Source organism: Drosophila pseudoobscura, chromosome 4 (assembly GCF_009870125.1).
Source record: "Drosophila pseudoobscura strain MV-25-SWS-2005 chromosome 4, UCI_Dpse_MV25, whole genome shotgun sequence".
NCBI classification, from domain to species: domain Eukaryota; kingdom Metazoa; phylum Arthropoda; class Insecta; order Diptera; family Drosophilidae; genus Drosophila; species Drosophila pseudoobscura.
In genome coordinates, this window is record NC_046681.1 from 5,908,804 (window position 1) to 5,929,606 (window position 20,803).

The following is a 20,803-nucleotide window of genomic DNA, read 5'->3' on the forward strand; positions in this document are numbered from 1 at the left end:
AATGTATTGCTTTATAATTTATTGGATATAATGCTTGCATAATTCATATAGTATATATATAAAAAATCGATTGCTATATACTTTGTAATTCGTATAACTTGTATAAAACTAAATGTTTTTAATTCTTTTTGTTTTCTTGTTTGAGTTTAAATGAATGTTTTCGTGTATTCACTGAGAATTAGGGTCCAATATAAAATTCGTGAGGCAATGGGCACATACCTCTCTCTCAGTCTGTCTTCCGTTCTCTAATCCGAATCGGACGATATATTGGTACAGGAATCATGGGCAATGCGCTTGTTTATAGGATTATAAATGCCATTGAGAGCATAGGGTCCGCGATAACTAATTATATTCTTTGGTGTCTCATGGATCTTCACCTCGTACAGGAGTTCGGGCTTCTTTAGCTGCAGCCGTATGTTGTTCCAAATGTAAACGGCTAGATTCTCTGTTGTACTGGGCTAAAAAGGAAGGATCATTATTATTTGGGATAATATTATTGATACTGATAAAATGTACTGTCTTGGCAAAGTATTCCACATCCTTATCAAGATTCTTGTGATCTAGATTCTTCATTATGACTGCCTCAATGGCATCCTTGAGTTCGGTTATGTTTAGGACCATTCCAGTGCGTTGATCAATGGGTCCACGAACGGTTATCTCCACTGAAAGAGGCAGGAAAGAAGGAGCAGATTAATTGAGAGTACCTTTGGGACCAATGGGACCACGAATTCTTCATTAATGTTCGTTTTAGATACCCATATCGATTGAAAAACGAATGGTTGTCTTTAAATAAAGGTTTATAAAGGCCTGTTCCCTGCTGATGTTACAACGGGAAGACACAAGGAGATAGCCTAAGCCCCGATCCAGCCTGTATTCCTGTATTTCCCGACGAACGTTGTCCGAAAATCCATATCCCAAACTAGCAATAAACCCTGATCACTCCCAACCGCATTCATTATCTATTCCCCCGTCTAATAATATCATTTGTATGCCTCTCTGAGCGTTGAACTTGAATGCTGGTTTGATAAGCGAGATTGTTGGCCAAGGTTTTCTATGGTTAGGTATTTTTTGTGTCTCATATTTCCAGCCGTCACTGGGTTATATCTGATTAAAGCCAGTTGTTAAACGATACCGATGTCGATTTGCAAACTAATCATGCATTAAAATGAATGCTTTTGTGCTGTCGGGTGTTGGGATGTCTGTGGCACTCACCTGTGTAGTTGTGGCCATGGCCATTGAAATTATTGCATTTGCCAAACACTTCCAGATTCTCGGCATCGGTTAACTGGGGGCTGCAAAGAAATTGAACGAACGAGTCAATAAATTGAACTAAATTGCTGCGGCAAAATATAATTGAATCAACTGAATTGATTTGATTCATTGGCTGGGGATCGGGGGGTCGTCACCTATGCAGGCGATGGCAGGCGCTAAAGGTTTCGCGGCGGGTCAGGAAAGCAACAGGTTGTTGAGACATTTCTGGGATGCTGGCTGGCGTTCGTTGATGTCTGGAGCTGTCTGGCTGCTGTTGCGGTTCTGGCGATGATCTGATTGGAGAGGTGTTTGTGTGGTTGCACGCGCCTGCACTGTTTTACACTTAATGCAAAACCTGCTGCTTAAATACACGAATTTATACGGCTGGGAGGGCGAGAGAGCAAGGAAATTATTAACAACAATTGCAGTCGTATGCAGTGTGATTTAACGACTATCAGCTGTTGCGCCGAACTAATGCAAAGTGTAGCACGATTAGTTTAGTTTCGTTTAAACAGCATTGAGACAAGCAGCAGTACACAATGCAAGCTTATTCAATTATTTTAAACAATATTTACTTTTGTCTACGTATATCTCGTATATCGATAAGAAATCGAACTTAGCCCACTTAACACCCTCTATTTAAACAGTTCAACGACTTGAGGTAAACAGCGGAAAATATTATTGATTGTATATTCTTCTTGTAGATCCATGCCATCTTTTTTTCTTTCCTCTGAACTTAAACAAAACCACGATATCATTAACCTGAACTGCACTAAAGCTATTAAATTTTCATTATTTTCGGTGAAATGTTGAAATCACCCTCTTGGCTCAAAATGGGTTAATAGTTCTCCGTCAAGGTTTGGAAACCATATTCCTCGATTTTTATATTTCGTTTAATATTACTAGCTAGATAGAACCTTCAGCTCTGCCCACATAATTTGATCCAATTAATGAAACTATCTTCTACTTGACTGGTTCAATTTAAATAGTTGCTATTATTGTATTTTCCCTAAAAAAAAGGTTTTAGCGATTAAGGTCAAACAAAAAAAAACCTAAGAGAGTGATCGTTCCTATTCCTCGATTTTGATATTCTGTTGAATAATGCTGGCTTACTAAATCATTCAGAACTACCCACTTAATTATTGGCCATTGATGATTCAATTTTTTAAAAGATTAAGTACTTTTAAGTATAGCCTTTTATTTTATTGTGTCTAAATTCAATTATTTTAAACCATATTTACTTTTGTCTACGCACTCCGTCAGCTGTTATCGAATGGACATACTCGATGAATTGGGCAACTATCGGGAAACGATTGTTTTAAGGGTGCATGATATTACAAACCATGCATATACAATATATAACGTACTAACGTATTAACAACGTACTCTGTTGCAAAATACATGAATACATATATAAATAAATCAATTCTTGATTATGAATCAAGAAACACCGGATTTCCATCCCATCTCTATCGTGAGCGGACAGCGCTGCCAGACATGTTTCCATCCAAGCAGCCCTGCCTGTTATCGACTGCGTCACGTCACTAGAATGAAAACTGATCAACAAACGACGCCGCGCTTGAATTTGAAACTTTTTGCATTTCCATTCTTTATTAATAATAATAGCTCAACGATTAATTAAAATATGAGCAACAAGAGCACGCCAGTGCGTCAGCGCATCCAGCAATTCCAAACCCGCGGTAGCGGGAGCATGGCCCAAAAATCGACGCCGGTGTCAGATGCCAGCGGTGGACTGCGAAGAAAAGTCTTAACAAAGACGCCACGACAGAGCAGCGAGGAGCAGCAGCTCCTGAACACGGCCTTCAGCAATTCCGTGAATTCCCCGCAGCATAAGCTAAGACCCACAGCCTTGAATGCCTGCTATACCCCGTCCTCTCTTTATAGACCCACGGCCGCAAGAATGAAAACCCCGAGTGGAAAATCCAGCTCGAGCAAACCGAAAGACAAAGACGCCATGATGATGGACTCCTTTCACAGTGTCTCCGAGGAGAGCAACATGATTGTGGCCGTTCGTGTGCGCCCCCTAAATGCCCAGGAATGTAACCGACAACAGGTCACGAATGTGGTGCAGGTCCATGGCAACAGCAACGAGCTCACCGTTCAGGCAGGCAGCAGTGCCGACGCTTCCGCCGGTGTGACCCACTTCTTCAGTTACGATCAAGTCTACTATTCCTGCGATCCGGAGAAGAAGAACTATGCCGGCCAGGCGAAAGTCTTTGAGGGCACAGCCGGTCCTCTAATAGAAACCGCCTTTGATGGCTACAATGCCTGCTTGTTTGCCTATGGCCAGACGGGCTCCGGCAAATCCTACAGCATGATGGGCATAGAGGCTTTGGATGATGCCGCCTTGGATGGCGGACCACCACATGACGAGGCTGGGATTATTCCCCGCTTCTGCCACGAGCTGTTCCGCAGAATAGAGGCCGTCAGGGCAGAACAGCAGCTCCAGGTGGAAGTGGAAGTCAGCTATTTCGAGATCTACAACGAAAAGATCCACGACCTGTTGAGTGTGCAACATGCGACGTCCTCTTCGGTTGACTCCACGCCTGTGCAACAGCAGCGACCGGCTCTAAAAGTGCGAGAGCATCCCATTTTCGGACCCTATGTGGTGGATCTGAGTGCCCACTCGGTGGACTCTTATTCAGCGCTACGCAATTGGCTAGCGGTGGGCAATTCCCAGCGGGCCACCGCCTCCACGGCCATGAACGACAAGAGCTCGCGCTCTCACTCCATCTTCAACATTGTTCTGAACCTCACAGATCTCTCCACTGATGATGGCTTGACCTCGGATACGGATTCTGAGAGCACTGCCTCTCTAAAACAAACGCGCAGGAGTAAAATCAGTCTCGTGGATCTGGCTGGCAGCGAACGCATCAGTGTCTCGGGATCGAATGGCGAGAGGATACGCGAGGGCGTTAGCATCAACAAGAGCCTCCTGACACTGGGAAAAGTCATTGCCGCCCTGGCAGATGGACGCAAAGCGGGCGGCGGCAATGGACCCTCGACGCCCAGCACCTTTGTTCCGTATAGGGAGAGCGTTCTCACCTGGCTATTGAGGGTGAGTAGTATTGCCCAATGGGTGCACATTTTGATTGCTTAACTTGTTATCAATTAGGTTATCATTTTGGTCTACTTTTGACGCAAGGATGGGGGGCCTTTATTGCCTTAAAGAAATGCCCACACGCCTTCTTTTAGCTGACGATAGTTTCCATTTCATGTTGCCATCGCCTCTACAATAATTATCAACACTTTCGCTTTGATTAGCCAATAACTCAAGGGAGGGAATTGGGGGACTTCCCACAATCACAGCGATTACCCGGAAAAGTAATCAGCGCTGAGACCGAGAGCGGGAGCGGGAGCGGGGTGTTGAGCTCCAACCCAGAAAACTTTCCAACAAACTGTATTTCCCCTACAAATATTTGCAGAAACTCAATCTGGTATCGCTCTACAAATATGATTTTGGATCTCGTGATGTATTTGCTCTCCTGAGAGAGGGCAAAGAGCTCTTTCTCTGGCTATTGTCTCTCTACAAATATTATCTCGTGATAGTCGTCTGTCGTTTTTCTTGTCTTTTTGCCACACGCGCTTTGGTACTTTGCTACAACTTTATAATGCCTTCTATTTTCTGGGGATTACGTTTTTGTGACATTTTAATGTTTGTTTAGACAATTTAGTTGTATGCTAATATCTTCAAAAAATAGAGAATTTTACTAGAGACTTCTATGGGAAGAGAGAAGAGGTTGAAGAGGGAACGATTAGTTTGGCCTTAGAGCATGTTGATCTCAAAGATAATCCTAATACCTTTAGCATTCCATCACGGAATAATGGGAAACCCTTTAATCGTTTTTCAATCGTTTCGGATTGAGTTTCTCTATTATAATCAGAATACATGCAGGATTCCATTTTCTCTTGATTAATCTTTATTTATTCGAAATACCTTTAAGATTCAATCGTTTTCGCTTGATTTTCTCTAAAAATCCGGTTAAGATTCAATCTTTCTTTTCTAGATCTATCTCCTAGCCCTCGTTCATTATTTTTCTTTACTTCCAATTCTCTTTTTATTATATTTCCAAATTTTATCATATAATTAAGACCCACTTTTCCATTTTTCAATATTTCTTTTTCCAATTCTTTATCAAAATTCAACAAAAAAAGCCTTTTTATCGCGGCCTTTAAGTCGAATCGTATCAAAGACCTCCCCAACGACTGTGCTCCAATCAATTGTGTGATTGGGGGAACTTCTTATCATATCTATTTAATCGTATACCTTGGCTTTTCTATTTGCTTATAGCATTTATGGCCTGATGCAAAAGAAGGGGGCACGTGTATTCCAGTAAAATTCTAGTATCCGACGGCAAACCAACAAAGAAATATAGAAGGTGTAGCTAAGGGCTTTTAATACCCTATAAAATGAGATGGGAACTTAGACTTAGACAAAGAGTTATTTTAAATATTCCTCCTGTAATTAATGTCAGGGGAAATTGGTTAAAAGATTTTTTTATTTCCTTTTTTCAATGCCAAGACTGATAGTTCCTGTGATTCCTCGTGCGCTATTGAGGAACAAATTATTGAAGCTTCTCCCGATTCCCGATTAAAATTCCCAAGGGCTACCAACGTCAACCCTCTCTAAAAGTATCTTTTCTAGCTAAAGGATCAAATCCACACAACTTTAAAGTTGAGGTCCGTAGAGCGCTTCTAAATGCCTTTGTGGCATATCAAGCATTTATTGCAACTATGTGTAAGCCTCATATAAGTTTTGTGATACAATGAGGTCATGTAATCTTTATTTAACTTAGAGGAGGGGCTGCTATAAGCATTTGTAAAATAGTCATGGGACTAGAAGAGTTTCTTTGAGAGGTTTTATTTCTTTTCTGTTGGATTTTATATAGATTTATCTTTATATATCTCGAATTTGGTAATATATAGAATAGCAATTGCTTTGAGCTCTAAGTTCTGTAATTTTTTATCTTTCAATTTGCCAGTAGATGTAATTTGTTATTAAATTGAACGCATGTAAAGTTTTAGTGTATAACTTAGTAACTACAGATCTAACATTAGTTTCGTTATTAATATTTAAATATTTTATAGCATATAATCCATACTATACCATTAGTATTCCATGTTCTACAGTACATATTCGACCTTTCTTAACAATTTCGATAGCCAAGTAGCTACCAGATAGGGATAGAAGGTGCCTCCACACTTAACCTTCCATAAATATTACTCTATCTGTCAGAGCTTTACACAAGACCATTCCTAACAGCAAGATGTCGCAACTATCACTTAATATACGACGTATTTAATAATCGATTCCCGTGGTTCCATGAGTAATTACAATGTTTTATAATATTTTGTAGTGAAAGACACTTGATTGAAGGAATCACAAGACAAGAACTTGTCGAAGCCAGTTCCAAGAAGTGTTACGAGTATTGTACCGTAGAGTCGCCACCGATCCCCAAGGAACGTTACAGTAGTAGAGTACTCTTTCTGGAGAGGCACTCCCTCACATGTTTTGGCTTTAAATCGGCGCCCGCAGCCACTTCAATGGGGAGGGAGCCCTTGGGCAGTGGCTCTCTCGATTGTTTAATCCCCGTGTTGTGCAATCCCCTCGAGGCGCAGGTCGAGCGGCCTTCCGCGTTGTCCCTCCACGATTAGACTTATTTTTGTCTATCCATTCCACATCCACATATGGTCACTCCAGACGCAATATCTTTTGAGTACGTTTCCTATCTTTTCGTTTCAGTTAAAAATACTTTGTAGATAAGTGTGTGGGAATCTTTTGTTTTTATTTGTTGCTGTTCGGATCGTACTAAAATAATATAACACTTGATAAGTTATCGCGTCTTCGGAGTTGGGACAACAATAATTTCAGTTGTTGCTGCTGCTGCTGTCGCCTCTTGCCACATTTACAGGCCGTTGGCTCGCACTTGCAAGTGCCTTTCATGCCCAATCTCTTGCCATCCTTATGGGCTGCAATAACAATTTGTACAACATTTATATGAGTGTGAATTTATTAAGATAGGGTTGATATGGGGGTGGGACAGCACTTGGAAAAAATGATTAATCAGCCTGCAAAAGGCGTAAAAAGTGTAGCAACATATAAAAAAGGGTACCTATGATAGGCTTGAAGGTCGTTTGTGTGTAGGGTAGGGTAGATTTATAATGAGGTCGTTCACTTATAGAAGAAAGCTAAATCCGGGGAGTATCAAGACGAAGCTTGTTTCGCGCCTATACTACGCACAAACATAGACCAACTCCCAACCCACCGACCGTTGGGCGTTTCTGCATGACGCGCAACACATGGAAAATTTTGGATTGAGGCGCTTGAATGTATTATCTTTAGAAACCAACAAGATTTTCGTACAATTACTTGGATTTTCTATTGTAATTTTTTCGACTTCTATATAATATATAAACCCACATTAAGGATCTCATCAAAATTAAAGTGTTATTTTTTGCTACAGTTGTAGAATTTGCTCTAAAAACAAAAGACATACTTAAAAATCACTACCTTTTCGGATTTTCAGACCTCTGCTAAAAATCTATAGAACCCTCTCCTTGAAAAGAGTAAAAAATGCTGGCGATAACACTTTTGAATATGAGATCATTCCGGCAGGCATTGCTTAAGGTCAAGAATTCATGATTATATTATGAATCAATTAACAAGTAAATAAAACTGTAAACAAAGTGGAGTATTACAAGACAAGGCGCACGTATACGCTGTGAGAAATCTACGATCTGTGGCACCTGTGGAAAACGTAATACAAACCTGTGAGCAAGCCCCAATTTAGTAAATGAAATGCTTAACAAATCTCCGAGTGGTTTAGACAGGTTTTAGTTGGCAACTCGTTTATAAATGGGAAAGTATCGTATCTTTATATCACATGGTTGTACGAGTATACCAAAGAAACTGTAGTTCAGGTAATTGTTGATAGATACATATGGATATGGGCCAGGTAGGATGGGTATTCATAAGTTAATACGGTTTTCTGAACGGCCTAAATGACTTTTCAATGATCTTTTCCTTGAGTTTAGGTGAATTTCCCCGAAATTAACACGATTTCAGTTATAGATACGTACTGTTTCCGGGAATTACAGGTATTTCCCTAATTAAACAGCCATTAAAAATTAGAATAATACGATTCTCCGACATTTAAACACTCGACAAATCGAAATTTAATGAGGTTAAGTGATTATGGGTATTATTTTGAAAGTAATTGGGTTCTAAAAATGATGTATGATTTTCCAAATAGGGCTTTAAAACATAAATTAAACATTAGAGCCCCCTTTTTATCGAAATATTTAAGTTTTTGTTGTTTTATCCACGTTTGAGTATTCATTGTCCCTTATTTACCTTTAGAACTGCCTTCTGAAGGATTTTTCAGTTTTTTTAGCAAGCGCTTCAACATTTTGTTAGTTTATTTGTATAGAAAACAATTGAGAGGAATATTTTCTGCTAGATTTACACACTTTCCCACAAGATGTATTTAATTTAAATAATTTGAAGGCCTATCCTTCTGTACTATGCGGTATTTTTGTGTGTGCAGACTTATGGAAATTCATTAGAAATGTTTTTTCCGATTTGTTTTAACCTTCACATCACTGAATCAACTTTGGAACTGTACTGAGTGAACCCCAAGTTAGAATTCTTAATAAGTAAATTCGAAAAGCGAACTTTCGCTTTGGTTTCGAGTGCAAAAGAAAACCCTAGAAAACCGCAATGCATATGCGGGGAACGTTTCCACAATTCCCAGGCCACAAAAACTGGTATTATCAGGGGATGTGGGCCTCCATTCCAGAAATATCTACAGAAACCCATGGCGAATGGAAAGGAATACAAATTTTCATAATCTTTTCTTGAAGCGTGACACCTGGCGACTACTACGTCACTTTTGTAGTATTTTTCAAAATTAGCAACACACTCGTGGCTCTACGTTTTTTCAAATAAGCCACGTTGAATGCTCCACAAATGAGTGCTAATTGGCCGACTGGCGCGACAATACACCACAAAACGCAATAATATCACTGCCTGAAAAGCTTTTTGGTTTTAAGCACCAGAAAGTTATGGACTAATTTGTGTTGTTAATTGAACAAAAACAAAAAACAAAACTCATATATCGGGAGGCGGTTCGTCTGGCGCTTGTTAAGTCATCAAAACTGTGGCTAATATAAATGAGAGGCATTGGGTTTCACAAATAGGTACTGCTCTAAAAAGAAAATCAAATAAAGAGGTTAGAGTATTTTGCAGGAATTTTTAGGTAAGAATTATGAAAATATGGTAGTTTACTTGATTGAAACCGGATCAATAATAGCATTGCAGTATTTCTAACGAATTTTATCCTTGACAGTAGTTCCTAAGAATTTATCATGAACATTTTCTCAGTTTACTACGAAAAGAACTACTAATCTGCTAAAGTATCCACAGGCTATTGAAGTATTTTTTGGGACATGGGTTTCTTTAATTTTATGAGAACTATAAATATTATTTTCCTCATTCTTCGCAATCCCATTCTAGATATTCCTTGTTCTTATCTTTTCCTATGTGCAGTATTGCCGTTTTTGAAGGTTTATATGTATTTTCGATATACAATAAATTCGACATAAAAATTCTACGACTTAATCACGTTTGCATTACATAATAGAACGTGTTGTTTCGTTTCGGTTCCAGTTTCCGCGCACAAAAAGAATAATTGTAATAAGAGAGCTCTTGCTTATAATAATAATTACATATACTCATCCATTCCCCTTGCTTTTTATTTAGTTCCATTCTCCCTCCTTTCTGGAAAAACTAGTTAACATTGAATTTAAAATGAATCAAATTCATTGTATAAACAAATTGCATTTATGGCTTCCCGCCTGCCTGCCTGCCATGTGTTGTTTTTCTCAATGCTTAACCGCTCTACCCGTAAATGATATTCCTACTCCCCGTGCATGTACAGTACATACCAACATATATACTACTTACACTCGTATTCCTATAGCGTGCTGTTGTGGTATTCATTAATTTGATCACCCGGTCGGGGCCTTAGTAGAAAGAGCAATTTCAATATGCAAGCAATTTTTGTGTTGTGTTTGTACTTGGAGTGCGGCTAGCTCTGAGCTCATCTGTTCTGCTGCTCTAATTCAATTGAAACCAATTGAGTCGGGATTTAACATAATTGAGGTTATATTTGGGGCGGATTTTGCAGGAAACCATTCATTCTACAAACACTCTCAGGCATTTTCAAGTTCCAGGTCAAGTCAAGGATATCTTTTTATTGGGGTCACATTACTGTCTCAGGGTTGGATACTCGCATTTACGAGTATATACCTGACCTTAGCCATAATATAAATTCTTGATTTTCTATTTAACTTTTTATTGCATCTGAGGGTTCGTTTGGTGCGGCATTCGTCTCCAAAATATTAACCACAATTAGCAAACTGGTGCGAGACGGAAAGATTTCCGTAAAGATTTGTTTAAACAATTAGGGGAAAGGTTTTTTTGAGGAAAAACTAAACCAGTTTAGATGGGAACCTACCTCAATGTAATAGACGACATTTGGGAACTAAAAACCATTTGGAGAATCATGCTGAAAGTGGTGAATAATTTCTGAAAAAGTTCTATGATGTTTTCATTAGAATCAAAGTCGGTCTTTCACCTTATAAACGGTATAATTTGTATACGGGTTTCACTTTAGTACACCCAGTTTCAGAAGAATCACAAATCGAGACTATTGAGAAGTAAACCTTATAAACTGGTTCGATCCAGAGCGTCCTTGTCTTATTGCCATACGGTAGACACAGTACTCCCCATAAATTCCATAAAATATAACCAACAACCACTTCTATATTTTATATAATTTTTGTATGTTTTTTATTGTTTAAATATAGTATATCTTTTAAATTAAACATTAATATATAATATATATGATATATAACATTTTTTGTAAATTGAAAATTTTCTCAGTACCCGCAAGCAAATTCTTCAAAAATCAATAATTACTCTTAAACCGACTAATGCAAATGTTTAATGGTTTTCTGCTGTTTTTTGTATCTTTCCGTCTTTTGTTTTGCACAGTGTTTGGGGTCTGAACTCGAAGAAACATATATTATATTTTATTTTGAAGCTTATTTTTCGGTACTTGTAATAACAGAAAAGCATTGTTTAACTTGGTATAAACTTTTTGAAACATTTTCAACACTAATATATAATATATTTTGACCCAAAAACTGTGCAATGATCAGTTTGGTTTGATTTTTTTACAATAAATACATAGGAATGTCTAATATAGACAAGGATATAATAAAAATTCGGGGGTCCAAAGCATATATACTCGTATAAATGGCGCCAATGAAGCATTTCTTCTTCTTCCGATTTTTTGTTTGTTGGATTTCTAAATATATAGCTATACGCGTAGGTTATTCCTGTAACTGATCCAATTGGGGAAAATATAGGAAAAACTAAAGACAAACATTATCTGTTGCTTAAACATTTTCTACTTCAGTCTCGTGTACGCAAAATAGAAAATTATTTTTCTGGTTTTCTGGTAACATCTTTTTTGCTTCCCTTGTTATGTAATGTGTATTGTATTTTTTTCACAAGTTTTTTTTCTCGTTTTGCATAAGGTCAAAGCGGAGGGGCCAGGCAGGTTCTTGGTTGTTTTTCCTTGTTTTTTTTTAGTTTTGTAAAAAAAATGTTATATAAGAAAAAGAGTATGGGGACATAATAATAAGAGTAAACGGTCTTGTAAATTGGTATCAAGTTTTTTCGGGCTTGTTTTCATTTGTAAATGGTAGTGTATTTGTGTGTGTCGGTCATCGTCACTAGACGCGGAAATGCTGGAGTGCCACTGTGGGAAGGGTACAGTTGCATTTTGATTATTATAGTTGTCTCGCTTGCTCGCTCGTCGCTTGCCCAGCCGCCATTTCTTTTGTGTTTGCTTTTGCTTTTCCTTTTTACAGTTAAATATGGCATTGCGTATTGCAGTTGTTGTATTTGTTTGGCTTTTTCTGTCGTTTCTGTCTGTACTGTGTAGTTGTCTCGCTCGCTCTCTCCCTCCCTTTGTGTCTCTCACACCTTGCAGCTCTGCTGCGTGGGCAGGACTGACGCCAGCGTTGGGGTCTGCTGCTGCTGGTGTACCCCCTCATCCTCGTGCTCGTGCATCTCCTCCTCGTCCTCACAGATGCTGTCATTGTGCTTTCTCTGCTGCCGCTTACGCATGTAATTGATGAGTGGCCGCTTCTTGTGCTCCTTGCAGAAGGGACAGTCCTTGCGCAGCTGTTTCTCTGATTTAGTTTGCTTGAATTTCTCTGTAAGTAAGAGAGTGGGTAAACCATGGGTTAATTAACAAATAATAGACAGAAGTTAATGAGGGCAGGGGAACTATCTGGAAAACTTTCTTAAGGAATGCCTCACCTTACATAACTACACCTTGGGCAAGGCCAGCAAGTGGACTTTCTGTCACGCACTCCCACACTCTCTCTCTCTTTCGCTCTCTGCCCTCTCTTCTATTTTTTTTTTCGCTCCCCTTACCACTTTGTGGCCTACGTGCCACCGACCCTCGTGCCCTTTTGGGCCGACAGCTGATTGCCGACGTGACGTAGATGGTGTAGCCAAAGCAGCGCTGTTTCAATCAGTGTTGCCACTTTAGCTTATTTTGGCTAAAAATAATTTAGTACAAAACAATTTCTGTTTCGTACTCCTTCTTTTATAAGGCAAAAATTGCTGCGGTTTGTTTGTACATTGCTTATTTACAAATTTTAACAAAGTATATCAATAAAATGAAAGTATCCATTATTCTGATGGTTAGCTTATTTTTAAGCTATTTTTTCTTTAATTTTTAGGTTTTTCTAGTTTATTTTTTTTTTTTAATCTAGCCTATGGTGACTCTAAAAAGCTGGCAGCACTGGTTTCAATCTCAAAATGACAGATGACCCTGTGACACACACTCACACACACACACACAAAGAGTTTTGATTGCTCAATTGAGCTTGTGTCAGAACTAAATGGTTCCCATTGATTAAAGCAAAGCAAAGGATATGCTATTTATAAACCACCAGCCATATCTGATAAGCGACCTTGCCCGTGTTCTATCAGGAATTGTCGGCCTCTGAGGTAATCTGTACCCTGGATGTTGTGGCAATTGGCATAATTAGTCATATGATGATTGTACAGACAACAATAACAGCAGCCAGCACTCCTTCCTCCCTTCTCGCACACCTGAGATCCATTATTGCGCCTCAGTTTTTCACACAAATACAACCAAGTTTTTTCTTTGCCTTTTTTGTCTTTATATCCAAAACGCAGCGACCACCTGCTTAACTTTTTTTGAGTCACTCCAGTCCAAGAGAGGTACAGTCTCGTGTTGTCTATCTCTTTAATTAGCATTCTTTGTATAAGCAGAAGCGGATATACACAGAATGGACTTCAGTGACCTCCATATGAAGTGATTGGCCATACGGCGAGTTGAAACACCTTTTAAGAGTCGCATATGCAGGCGTACGTATCTATTGTTACGATATCTAACTACGTTTTAATTTTGCCATGCCGGAAATCTTTGGCACCTGTCTACGTGAGATTTTTATGGGCAAAGTTGGGCAATGTAACAACTGGATTCGCCAATATCATTCTGCACGTGATTTTTATAGCACTTTTGCCGAATTGCTCAAAATCATAATTCCCCCTTCTTCAAGGGTTAAAAAGAGCTGCCTCATGGGAAGGGCGGAAGCACTGATAAGCGAATCTTCTCAATGGATACCCTCTGTTATGCGAAAAATTTTAAGGCGTGTTCCCCCATACATACACACACACACTCATAGTGAACTCCCACGGACAACGAATACATGGACATCAAATCAGGCTGTCTATTTTTAAATTCTCACAAAAACAACCACAATACACGCAATAAAATGGGGGGCTGGTTTTCTTATTTTTGTTGGTGCTTTTAAACATGTTTTTGTTGTTTTGCTCTGCTGCTCTCTGCTGTGCAGCGGTGGCGACGAAAAGCTCTGAACGATAATTACCTTGGACGCGACTGTAGGAATCCTTGACGGCACATGAGGATGCTGCGCTGGACGACTCCAGTGTGCCATACGGGAACTGCTCGTAGTCGCGGTAATAGCCGCTGCGCATGGACCCGCCATACGACATGGTCGAGTCGCTGACACAAAAGCCCCAAACATCCATAATGGAAAGGTGTCTAAAAGGTTTTCCTTGTGCCTTCTAAGGGGGGGTTGTAGTCGTAGTCTCCGTCTATCTCTTTTCCGCTATTGGCGCGCGTTGTGCGAGGTCGTTTCACTGTGTCTCTCTCTCTGTCTCTTTTGAGGTTCTCTTGCGAGCAATGAACTCTGTTTGAATCACTTTGTTTTTGCAGGGTCTTTGTTAAATACGCGTATTTATGCACTTTTTTGTTTGCTTGTGTTTGTCCGTGTCGAATACCCCGTCAAGGTATGAGCCAGTTTTTTACATTTGCATTGAACTTAATGCAGTTCCTTCGAAATTTCATCGGATTTCGATGTTTTCTTGTGGAAGTCTCGGCTGAAACTGAGAGCCGAATGCCAGAATTACTGCATTTTTGTAGCGGTTCGGGCTCGTGGCTTGTTTTGCCGACGACTTCGTTTCTCGCTTTTGCGTGCGTAGAGTGTGCATACCCTTTCAAGATCGAGTGCTATAAAATTTGTGAGCTGTTTGATGTGTTCATATATTATTATTCAAAAAGCCCACCGACAGCATATATAGTGGCGGACACGTATGCTCCATGGTTCAGCTCCTGTGCTTCTCGCTAAATTTAAGACGTGCAGGAACATAATTGTTTATTTTTCTCTCTCAATAAATAAAAAAATCAATGAAAAAAATATCCCAAGGATTGATGAACATGTATCCATACCTGCTCGCCACTGTATTTCTCTTCCTAACGCTGCCTGCTCTTCCCATAAGGTGTTTGCGTTCAGAGGAGCAGTCTTGCACCTAAAAAATAAAACGAAATTACAATAAATTGGTATCAATTGTCTGGTTTATTCAACCTAAAGGGTATATAGACTTTGGCGAGCCAAAGTTAATGGACCTACTGGTGTTGTTTGTCTCGTATATGTATGCCTGCATGTGTGTGTTGTGTTTTCGCGTCTCGTGCTTTGTTGAAGCTTCGCTGTTTTTTTGTCCCGCTCTCTCTGCCAGCTTGCATGTGTAGTCTCCCCCAAATATACTACATGTGTGTAGTGCTGCCTCTCGCCATTAAGTACAGGCGCGCTCATGAGATACCGTGGTGCACAACGTTTGTTTCGGCTTGAAACCAATTTCCATATGATTCACAGTGTTTTAGTTTAAAAAATCTTTAATACATGTTAATTGTCTTAGGGCATGAAAAATATCGTTAATGTTGGAAGTTTTTCTTATTAGCAAGGAATTGCTAATGCCACAAAAGCTGACGAAAAATTTAAGTCATGAGATGAGTCTCAAACGGCTGTTAAGCCGGTGTATTGAATACACCTCTTTTAGGTTTGCTAATAACCGTCTAGACTGTATGCCTGCCATGCGCTTTGGAAAGCCTTATATTCGGAAGAAATTCGGTTGTCAAGCGGTACTTTTTAACATTTGTGCTGTCTCGCCGGTTGTATTTTGTATTTCATCAAATGGGGACAATTGATGAGTAAAAATCATTCAAAAGGCAAATCAATTTCGTTTTTAATTATTTTTATTAATTAACATCTTATTCTTTGGCCGTCGGGAGCCTTCAAAAAATAATCTGTATGTTGCATTTTTCAGTCGGTGAACATTTTTTGTAAATTTGATCAAATTTTAGTGTTAATAAGTACCTACGTCACTTTAGCCGGTTTCAATTAAGGTGTTTGTTGTTTTTCGTTATAATACGTACCTGTATTAGCAAGTTTTTGTGGTTTCAGACTTTGGTACCCACGAAATCTGGTCAGTATCTGGGGATCGTGATACGTTCCTAAAGGTGGGCGTATACGGGAGGGCTATATTTAGTCAAACAATTTAATTATATGGTACGCTTTGGTACGTGGATGACTAACTGCGGTTTCGAAATATTCATTGATTGAATTTCCGCTGAACGGCGGCTGTTTCATGGTCCAGCCTCTGAAAGGTCTTGAATTGATGAGAGAACTATACCGCGAGATATCGTCAATATTCCGTAAACATATTAATGTAGTGGACCCACTGTTCGTTCTCAATTAGCTACTCCTACGCTCGCTGCTGCGCAGCAGTTTTTGTAAACAAGCTTTTTCTCAAGGTATACAATATAGAGAGGTATGGCAATGCCGCTTTTCGGTCCACCTGCACTCTCTCTAGCTCTCTCTTTGTGTCCAGCTGCGAGAATATGCACGTGCATGTCTCAGACTGCCTTACCTGTTGTCTGAAATACCTTTGCCGTTTGTTCTGCTCTCTCTCTGTCTATTGCTCTCACTATTTCTCTGCTCGGTGCTGACCTGCTTAATCAAACAAGTGTCTTTTACACATCCCACACACGCACACGCACACAGCCAAATATACGTACATACATACACATATCGACTTACCGAACTATGCAAACATATGTATGGACATATGCATGTGTGTATATTTAGTTGGCACAATAACTAAACTAGGGCTATCTCTTTCTGTTCATTGCACTTACTGATAACGGTTCAACGTTAATGATCATTAGGTTGGCTGTCTTTGCCAACGGTAGTTTAAGGTTTGTTCGAATGCCGCAAACTGTCCGAAGCCTTATCATTGACAGTCATTATCTTTTCTTTATTATGCGCATACATATACATTAGCATGTACATATACATATATGTATATGTATGTATGTTTGTATACATAAGTGTGCACTCGAAGGTTTGTTTGTGTCTATTTTTCATTACTTAAGATTTCCAAGCATCTGCTGGAGGGTCATCGGGAGGGGGCTTAATGTTTACATTATAGTACCCTGTACCCGTAGAGGGGAACTCAAGGGTATATTAACCCTGCAATGCCATCATTATATGGATGTAAAGAGTATTAGAAACGACAAAAGATGATCTCATATCAAGTGTATCCACATGTAATCAAATCTAGATTCTAGACTGTCTAATGAAAGGGTATCAGGAGCTTGAGCTTCGATTCTTTTCTGGTTCAACCTTAATTGTCTTTGTTATTCCGCCCGTTGAGTTTTTGATAAGAAAAGAAAAAAGCCATAAATCTATGGGTAGGGGGTTTTTTCAAGCCCGATTTTTCTTATCAAATTTAACTCAAATTTGAAATTTACGTCAATCAATCGATTTTTTTTATATCAAAATGAGAGGCACTAATATATTCATTGATTTCACGTTCCAGGAAAATCTTGGCGGCAATTCAAAGACCGTTATGCTGGCCACCATCTCACCCGCCAGCATCCATGCGGACGAGACATTGGCCACCTTGCGCTACGCTTGCAAGGCGCGCTCCATCGTGAACCGCGTGAAGGTCAACGAGTCCCCACACGACAAGATCATCAGGGATCTGAGAGCAGAAGTGGATCGCCTGAAGTCCCTGAGGAACGAATATGAACGGCAGCGACGCATCTCGGGGAACAAAAACAACCCATCGCCACGGAAGATCATCATAGAGACCTCTGTGGATGACTCGGAGGTGGAGGGACTGCGCCAGCAGTTGGCCGAACGAGAAAGGGAGCTGATTCGAGCCCAGAAATCCTGGATGGAGAAGCTGCGCGATGCCGAGGATCAACGCAAGTCCGAGCTGCGTTTGCTCAGACGCAAAGGCCTGGCTCTGGAGCTGACTGCCGACCAGAAGCAGGCGTGCCTGGTCAATCTCACAGCAGATCCCATACTAAGTGGAACGCTGTTCTATCTGTTGCCCCCTGGTCTGGTACGCATTGGACGCGGGCGTCTACCGGGATCAGCCAACTTACAGCCGGATATCGTTTTGGATGGCCCTCTGGTGGCGCTCCAGCATTGTATCATCGAGCACGAACGCAGTGGCAAACTATATGTCATTCCAGACAGCGAGGACTTTGAGACCTATGTGAATGGCGAGCTGGTGGCGGAGAGACGACAGCTGTTCCATGGCGATCGTTTGGTGATCGGTGGCTCCCACTACTTCCGCATATCCAATCCTTTTTGCACGCACAGAGCCAAGACCGATCAGTTGGTTGACTTTCAGTTGGCCCACCAGGAGATCCTGCAGAAGCAGGAACAGCAGCTTCGCTCCGAACTGGAGGCCGAGAAGTTGGCTGCCTTGACGCGCATCGAGCAGGAGCGTGCCCAGCATGCCAGGGACTATGAGGAGCGGTTGCAGTGCCTCGAGTTGGAGCAGTTCAAGTACCAGTGCAACAGCGAGATGCTGGAGACGGAACGTCAGGTTTTGGCCCAGGCCCAAAAGGAACAGCAAACGCCTCTGAAAGAGGAGGTGGGTGTGTCCACGCCAGCCCAGAAGTCCAACCTGCTGGAAGACATACAACGCATAATGCTGAATCCGAGCGAGGAAAGCCTGCACAAGACCCAACTGATGGTGAAGGAAGCCACCCAGCGCTGTCGCCAGCTGGGACTGCAATTGGAATTCCGGCAAACCCAAGCTCCAGATGAATTCGGCCTTCTGCGAACGGTGATACTGATTCTGGACAAGCAGCGTGGTCTCAAAGCCGAGTGGCCCATTGCCCGACTGGGCGTCTGGCTCGATTTGCTGAGAGATAATCCTGATCAGACGCTGAATGCCCGCACAATCTTTCAGAGCGTCGAGGTGAACTGGGAGCCATTAGATGCAGATCTAAACGAGACGCTAAGCGACAACCACAATTCTAGTCGAATTTCCTTGAATCTGAGTGCCATGCTCAAGCAGCCATTGAAGAGGCTTCTCAATGTGTCCACAAGTAGCAACACACCACGTCAGACATCTACACCTTCGGGCAAAACCCCGGTTAGTCCCTCGCCAGGGAGCAAATTAGTTCAATACACCAAGCGCTTGCTAACCTACGACCCCGAGGAGACCACAGAGGGCAGCCAATTCCAGATGCTCGTCCACCAGGAGCTCCAGATGTTGCAGGGATCGACCCAGCGGCTGAAGCGTTACTGCGAGAACGCTCTACTCGAGCGGGAGAATCAACAGGACAACGGAGTACTGGCCATCAGCTTACAGGAGGCTCTGACACGCCTAGACAGTGTGCTCCACGGCATGCGGAGCTCGCTGGCACAGTCAGAGGCTGCAGCCGGTGCCAGCTCACCGACGAAGACACAGAAAGCAGTGCGCTTTCTTATCGATTGACTTGACGTTTAGTTTACGCCTTGAACTAGATTTTACGTTGCAATGTGCTTGTTTGTTTTTATGTTTTTAAATATATATATATTTTGTATATTGGTTTTTGAAAAATAAAATAATAGCACCCAATGGAAAACACTTTGTTGTACGTAATATAGCATCAAATAGCTGCCTCGTCCTCTTCCTCCGGCTCCAGTTTGCTGTTCAAATCCATTACCCAATTGCAAAACTGTCCGTCCTTAAGCTCTACAAAATCACCTAGAAATACATTTACACGAGGCTTCTCCTTCGGGTCAAAGGGACCTGGAGTTTGTTCCGTGATCCAGGGATAAAGCTTTTTATCCACACGCCTGGCTGTGCGCTTCAGAGAGAAGAAAACCCGAAAGGCTATGTATCGACCAGTTGGTGTGATAAGGCACTGGGACACATAGCCCTGCTGCGGCTGGCGGGAGAGCAATGAATCCTCAAGAAACGACTGCAACTTCTTCACGCTCGCCTTGTTCGGCCAAGGAGTGGGCCAGGCAAAGCTGGGCCAGAAGCGCAGCGGCAACGGAATGGGGCATCTTCGGTATATGATCACCACCTGGCGTTGCATTTCCAGGCAGCGGTTCAGTGTGCAGTCGAGCAGGGAGCCCTCTGTGGTGGAGTACAGCCTATGACCGAAGAATTGTATCAACTCCTTGTGTAGCTGCTGATGGTGGTTCGGGGTCAAGTCATAGAAGTGCTGCATATCCAGGACGACCAGCTCCTCAGGATGGCTGTCCAAGAACTGACGGAGTTCTATTAGCGGCTCAAAGATTTCCATGGCAAACAGGGCATGGCAGTAGTAGAACTTTTCGTCCCTTTGAGCTATCCTTAAATCGAAGTAGCGAACCCCGAGACTCAGTTGCTCTATGATGCTGGAGGATTGTGTCTTGCTCCATCGACGTACAAAGCAGGGAAAGAAGCGATACCATCGTCGGATAGCTGGCTCCGCATCTGGCGCTAGTTGGGAGCTGCCGTTTATTCCATAGGTCATGGAATTGTGTGAACCTATACTAGATACGCGCGTGATATTCATTAAGTGGCTGGGAATGATGATCTCATTCATACCTGGAATGGCCAAATTAATTATTGACATGTCCCGCAATTCGGGCGGCAGGTCGCGCATCCAATGCTCCTTGGACATGGTGCAATGTGTATTGTCTAATACTCGTTTAAAGTATTTTTATTTATAGTACAAATGTTGTTGGGGGCGTTTCTACAGTTATCTTTTTGTACGTAAACAAACCAAGAGTGCTGCCAGATGGTCACTTTCTTAGCTAGGTAAGTATCGATACT

At 41.3% G+C, this 20,803-nt stretch overlaps 4 protein-coding genes across 8 annotated transcripts; 1 reads left to right on the forward strand and 3 right to left on the reverse strand.

Moving 5' to 3' along the window:
* Positions 1–4: 4 nt before the first annotated feature.
* Positions 5–1,930, reverse strand: pr (6-pyruvoyl tetrahydrobiopterin synthase purple). 2 transcript variants are annotated; one of them, XM_002133101.3, is made up of 5 exons: positions 1,827–1,930; positions 1,407–1,635; positions 1,213–1,292; positions 517–662; positions 5–458 (listed from the first exon to the last, which is right to left on the reverse strand). In XM_002133101.3, exons 2-5 carry the CDS (start codon positions 1,472–1,474, stop codon positions 246–248), a joined length of 507 nt encoding a protein of 168 aa, XP_002133137.1. In that variant the 5' UTR covers positions 1,475–1,635; positions 1,827–1,930; the 3' UTR covers positions 5–245. The 2 variants fall into 2 exon arrangements, with proteins under 2 accessions (XP_002133137.1, XP_033236187.1); XM_033380296.1 differs by having other exon boundaries at positions 1,407–1,852.
* Positions 1,931–2,758: 828 nt separating this feature from the next.
* On the forward strand, positions 2,759–19,577 carry neb (kinesin family member nebbish). The gene is made up of 2 exons (XM_001356071.4): positions 2,759–4,330; positions 17,567–19,577. The coding sequence occupies exons 1-2, from the start codon at positions 2,897–2,899 to the stop codon at positions 19,487–19,489; spliced, it is 3,357 nt and encodes a 1,118-aa protein (XP_001356107.2). The 5' UTR covers positions 2,759–2,896; the 3' UTR covers positions 19,490–19,577.
* Positions 7,034–14,822, reverse strand: fok (fledgling of Klp38B). Of its 3 annotated transcripts, none has more exons than XM_015181231.2 (2): positions 14,275–14,473; positions 7,034–7,242 (listed from the first exon to the last, which is right to left on the reverse strand). In XM_015181231.2, the coding sequence occupies exons 1-2, from the start codon at positions 14,435–14,437 to the stop codon at positions 7,082–7,084; spliced, it is 324 nt and encodes a 107-aa protein (XP_015036717.1). In that variant the 5' UTR covers positions 14,438–14,473; the 3' UTR covers positions 7,034–7,081. The 3 variants fall into 3 exon arrangements, with proteins under 3 accessions (XP_015036717.1, XP_015036716.1, XP_002133136.1); XM_015181230.2 differs by lacking the exon at positions 14,275–14,473 and adding an exon at positions 8,627–9,451; XM_002133100.3 differs by lacking the exon at positions 7,034–7,242 and adding an exon at positions 11,353–12,561 and having other exon boundaries at positions 14,275–14,822.
* LOC4816704 (PI-PLC X domain-containing protein 2) lies at positions 19,566–20,723 on the reverse strand. Of its 2 annotated transcripts, none has more exons than XM_015181228.2 (2): positions 20,576–20,723; positions 19,566–20,520 (listed from the first exon to the last, which is right to left on the reverse strand). In XM_015181228.2, the coding sequence occupies exon 2, from the start codon at positions 20,499–20,501 to the stop codon at positions 19,644–19,646; it is 858 nt and encodes a 285-aa protein (XP_015036714.2). In that variant the 5' UTR covers positions 20,502–20,520; positions 20,576–20,723; the 3' UTR covers positions 19,566–19,643. The 2 variants fall into 2 exon arrangements, with proteins under 2 accessions (XP_015036714.2, XP_001356106.3); XM_001356070.4 differs by having other exon boundaries at positions 19,567–20,515.
* Between the last annotated feature and the right edge of the window lie 80 nt (positions 20,724–20,803).

Excerpts from the sequence above, each read along its gene's own strand:
- pr (XM_002133101.3), bottom strand. The coding sequence starts at position 1,474 with ATGTCTCAACAACCTGTTGCTTTCCTGACCCGCCGCGAAACCTTTAGC. Across the intron at positions 1,293-1,406 it reads GCCTGCCATCGCCTGCATAG|CCCCCAGTTAACCGATGCCG; the intron begins GTGACGACCCCC and ends ATTTCTTTGCAG. Across the intron at positions 459-516 it reads TGGAATACTTTGCCAAGACA|CCCAGTACAACAGAGAATCT; the intron begins GTACATTTTATC and ends CTTCCTTTTTAG.
- neb (XM_001356071.4), top strand. The coding sequence starts at position 2,897 with ATGAGCAACAAGAGCACGCCAGTGCGTCAGCGCATCCAGCAATTCCAA. Across the intron at positions 4,331-17,566 it reads TTCTCACCTGGCTATTGAGG|GAAAATCTTGGCGGCAATTC; the intron begins GTGAGTAGTATT and ends TTCACGTTCCAG.
- fok (XM_002133100.3), bottom strand. The coding sequence starts at position 14,437 with ATGGATGTTTGGGGCTTTTGTGTCAGCGACTCGACCATGTCGTATGGC. Across the intron at positions 12,562-14,274 it reads TTCCTACAGTCGCGTCCAAG|AGAAATTCAAGCAAACTAAA; the intron begins GTAATTATCGTT and ends TCTTACTTACAG.
- LOC4816704 (XM_001356070.4), bottom strand. The coding sequence starts at position 20,651 with ATGTCCAAGGAGCATTGGATGCGCGACCTGCCGCCCGAATTGCGGGAC. Across the intron at positions 20,516-20,575 it reads AATTAATTTGGCCATTCCAG|GTTCACACAATTCCATGACC; the intron begins GTATGAATGAGA and ends TATCTAGTATAG.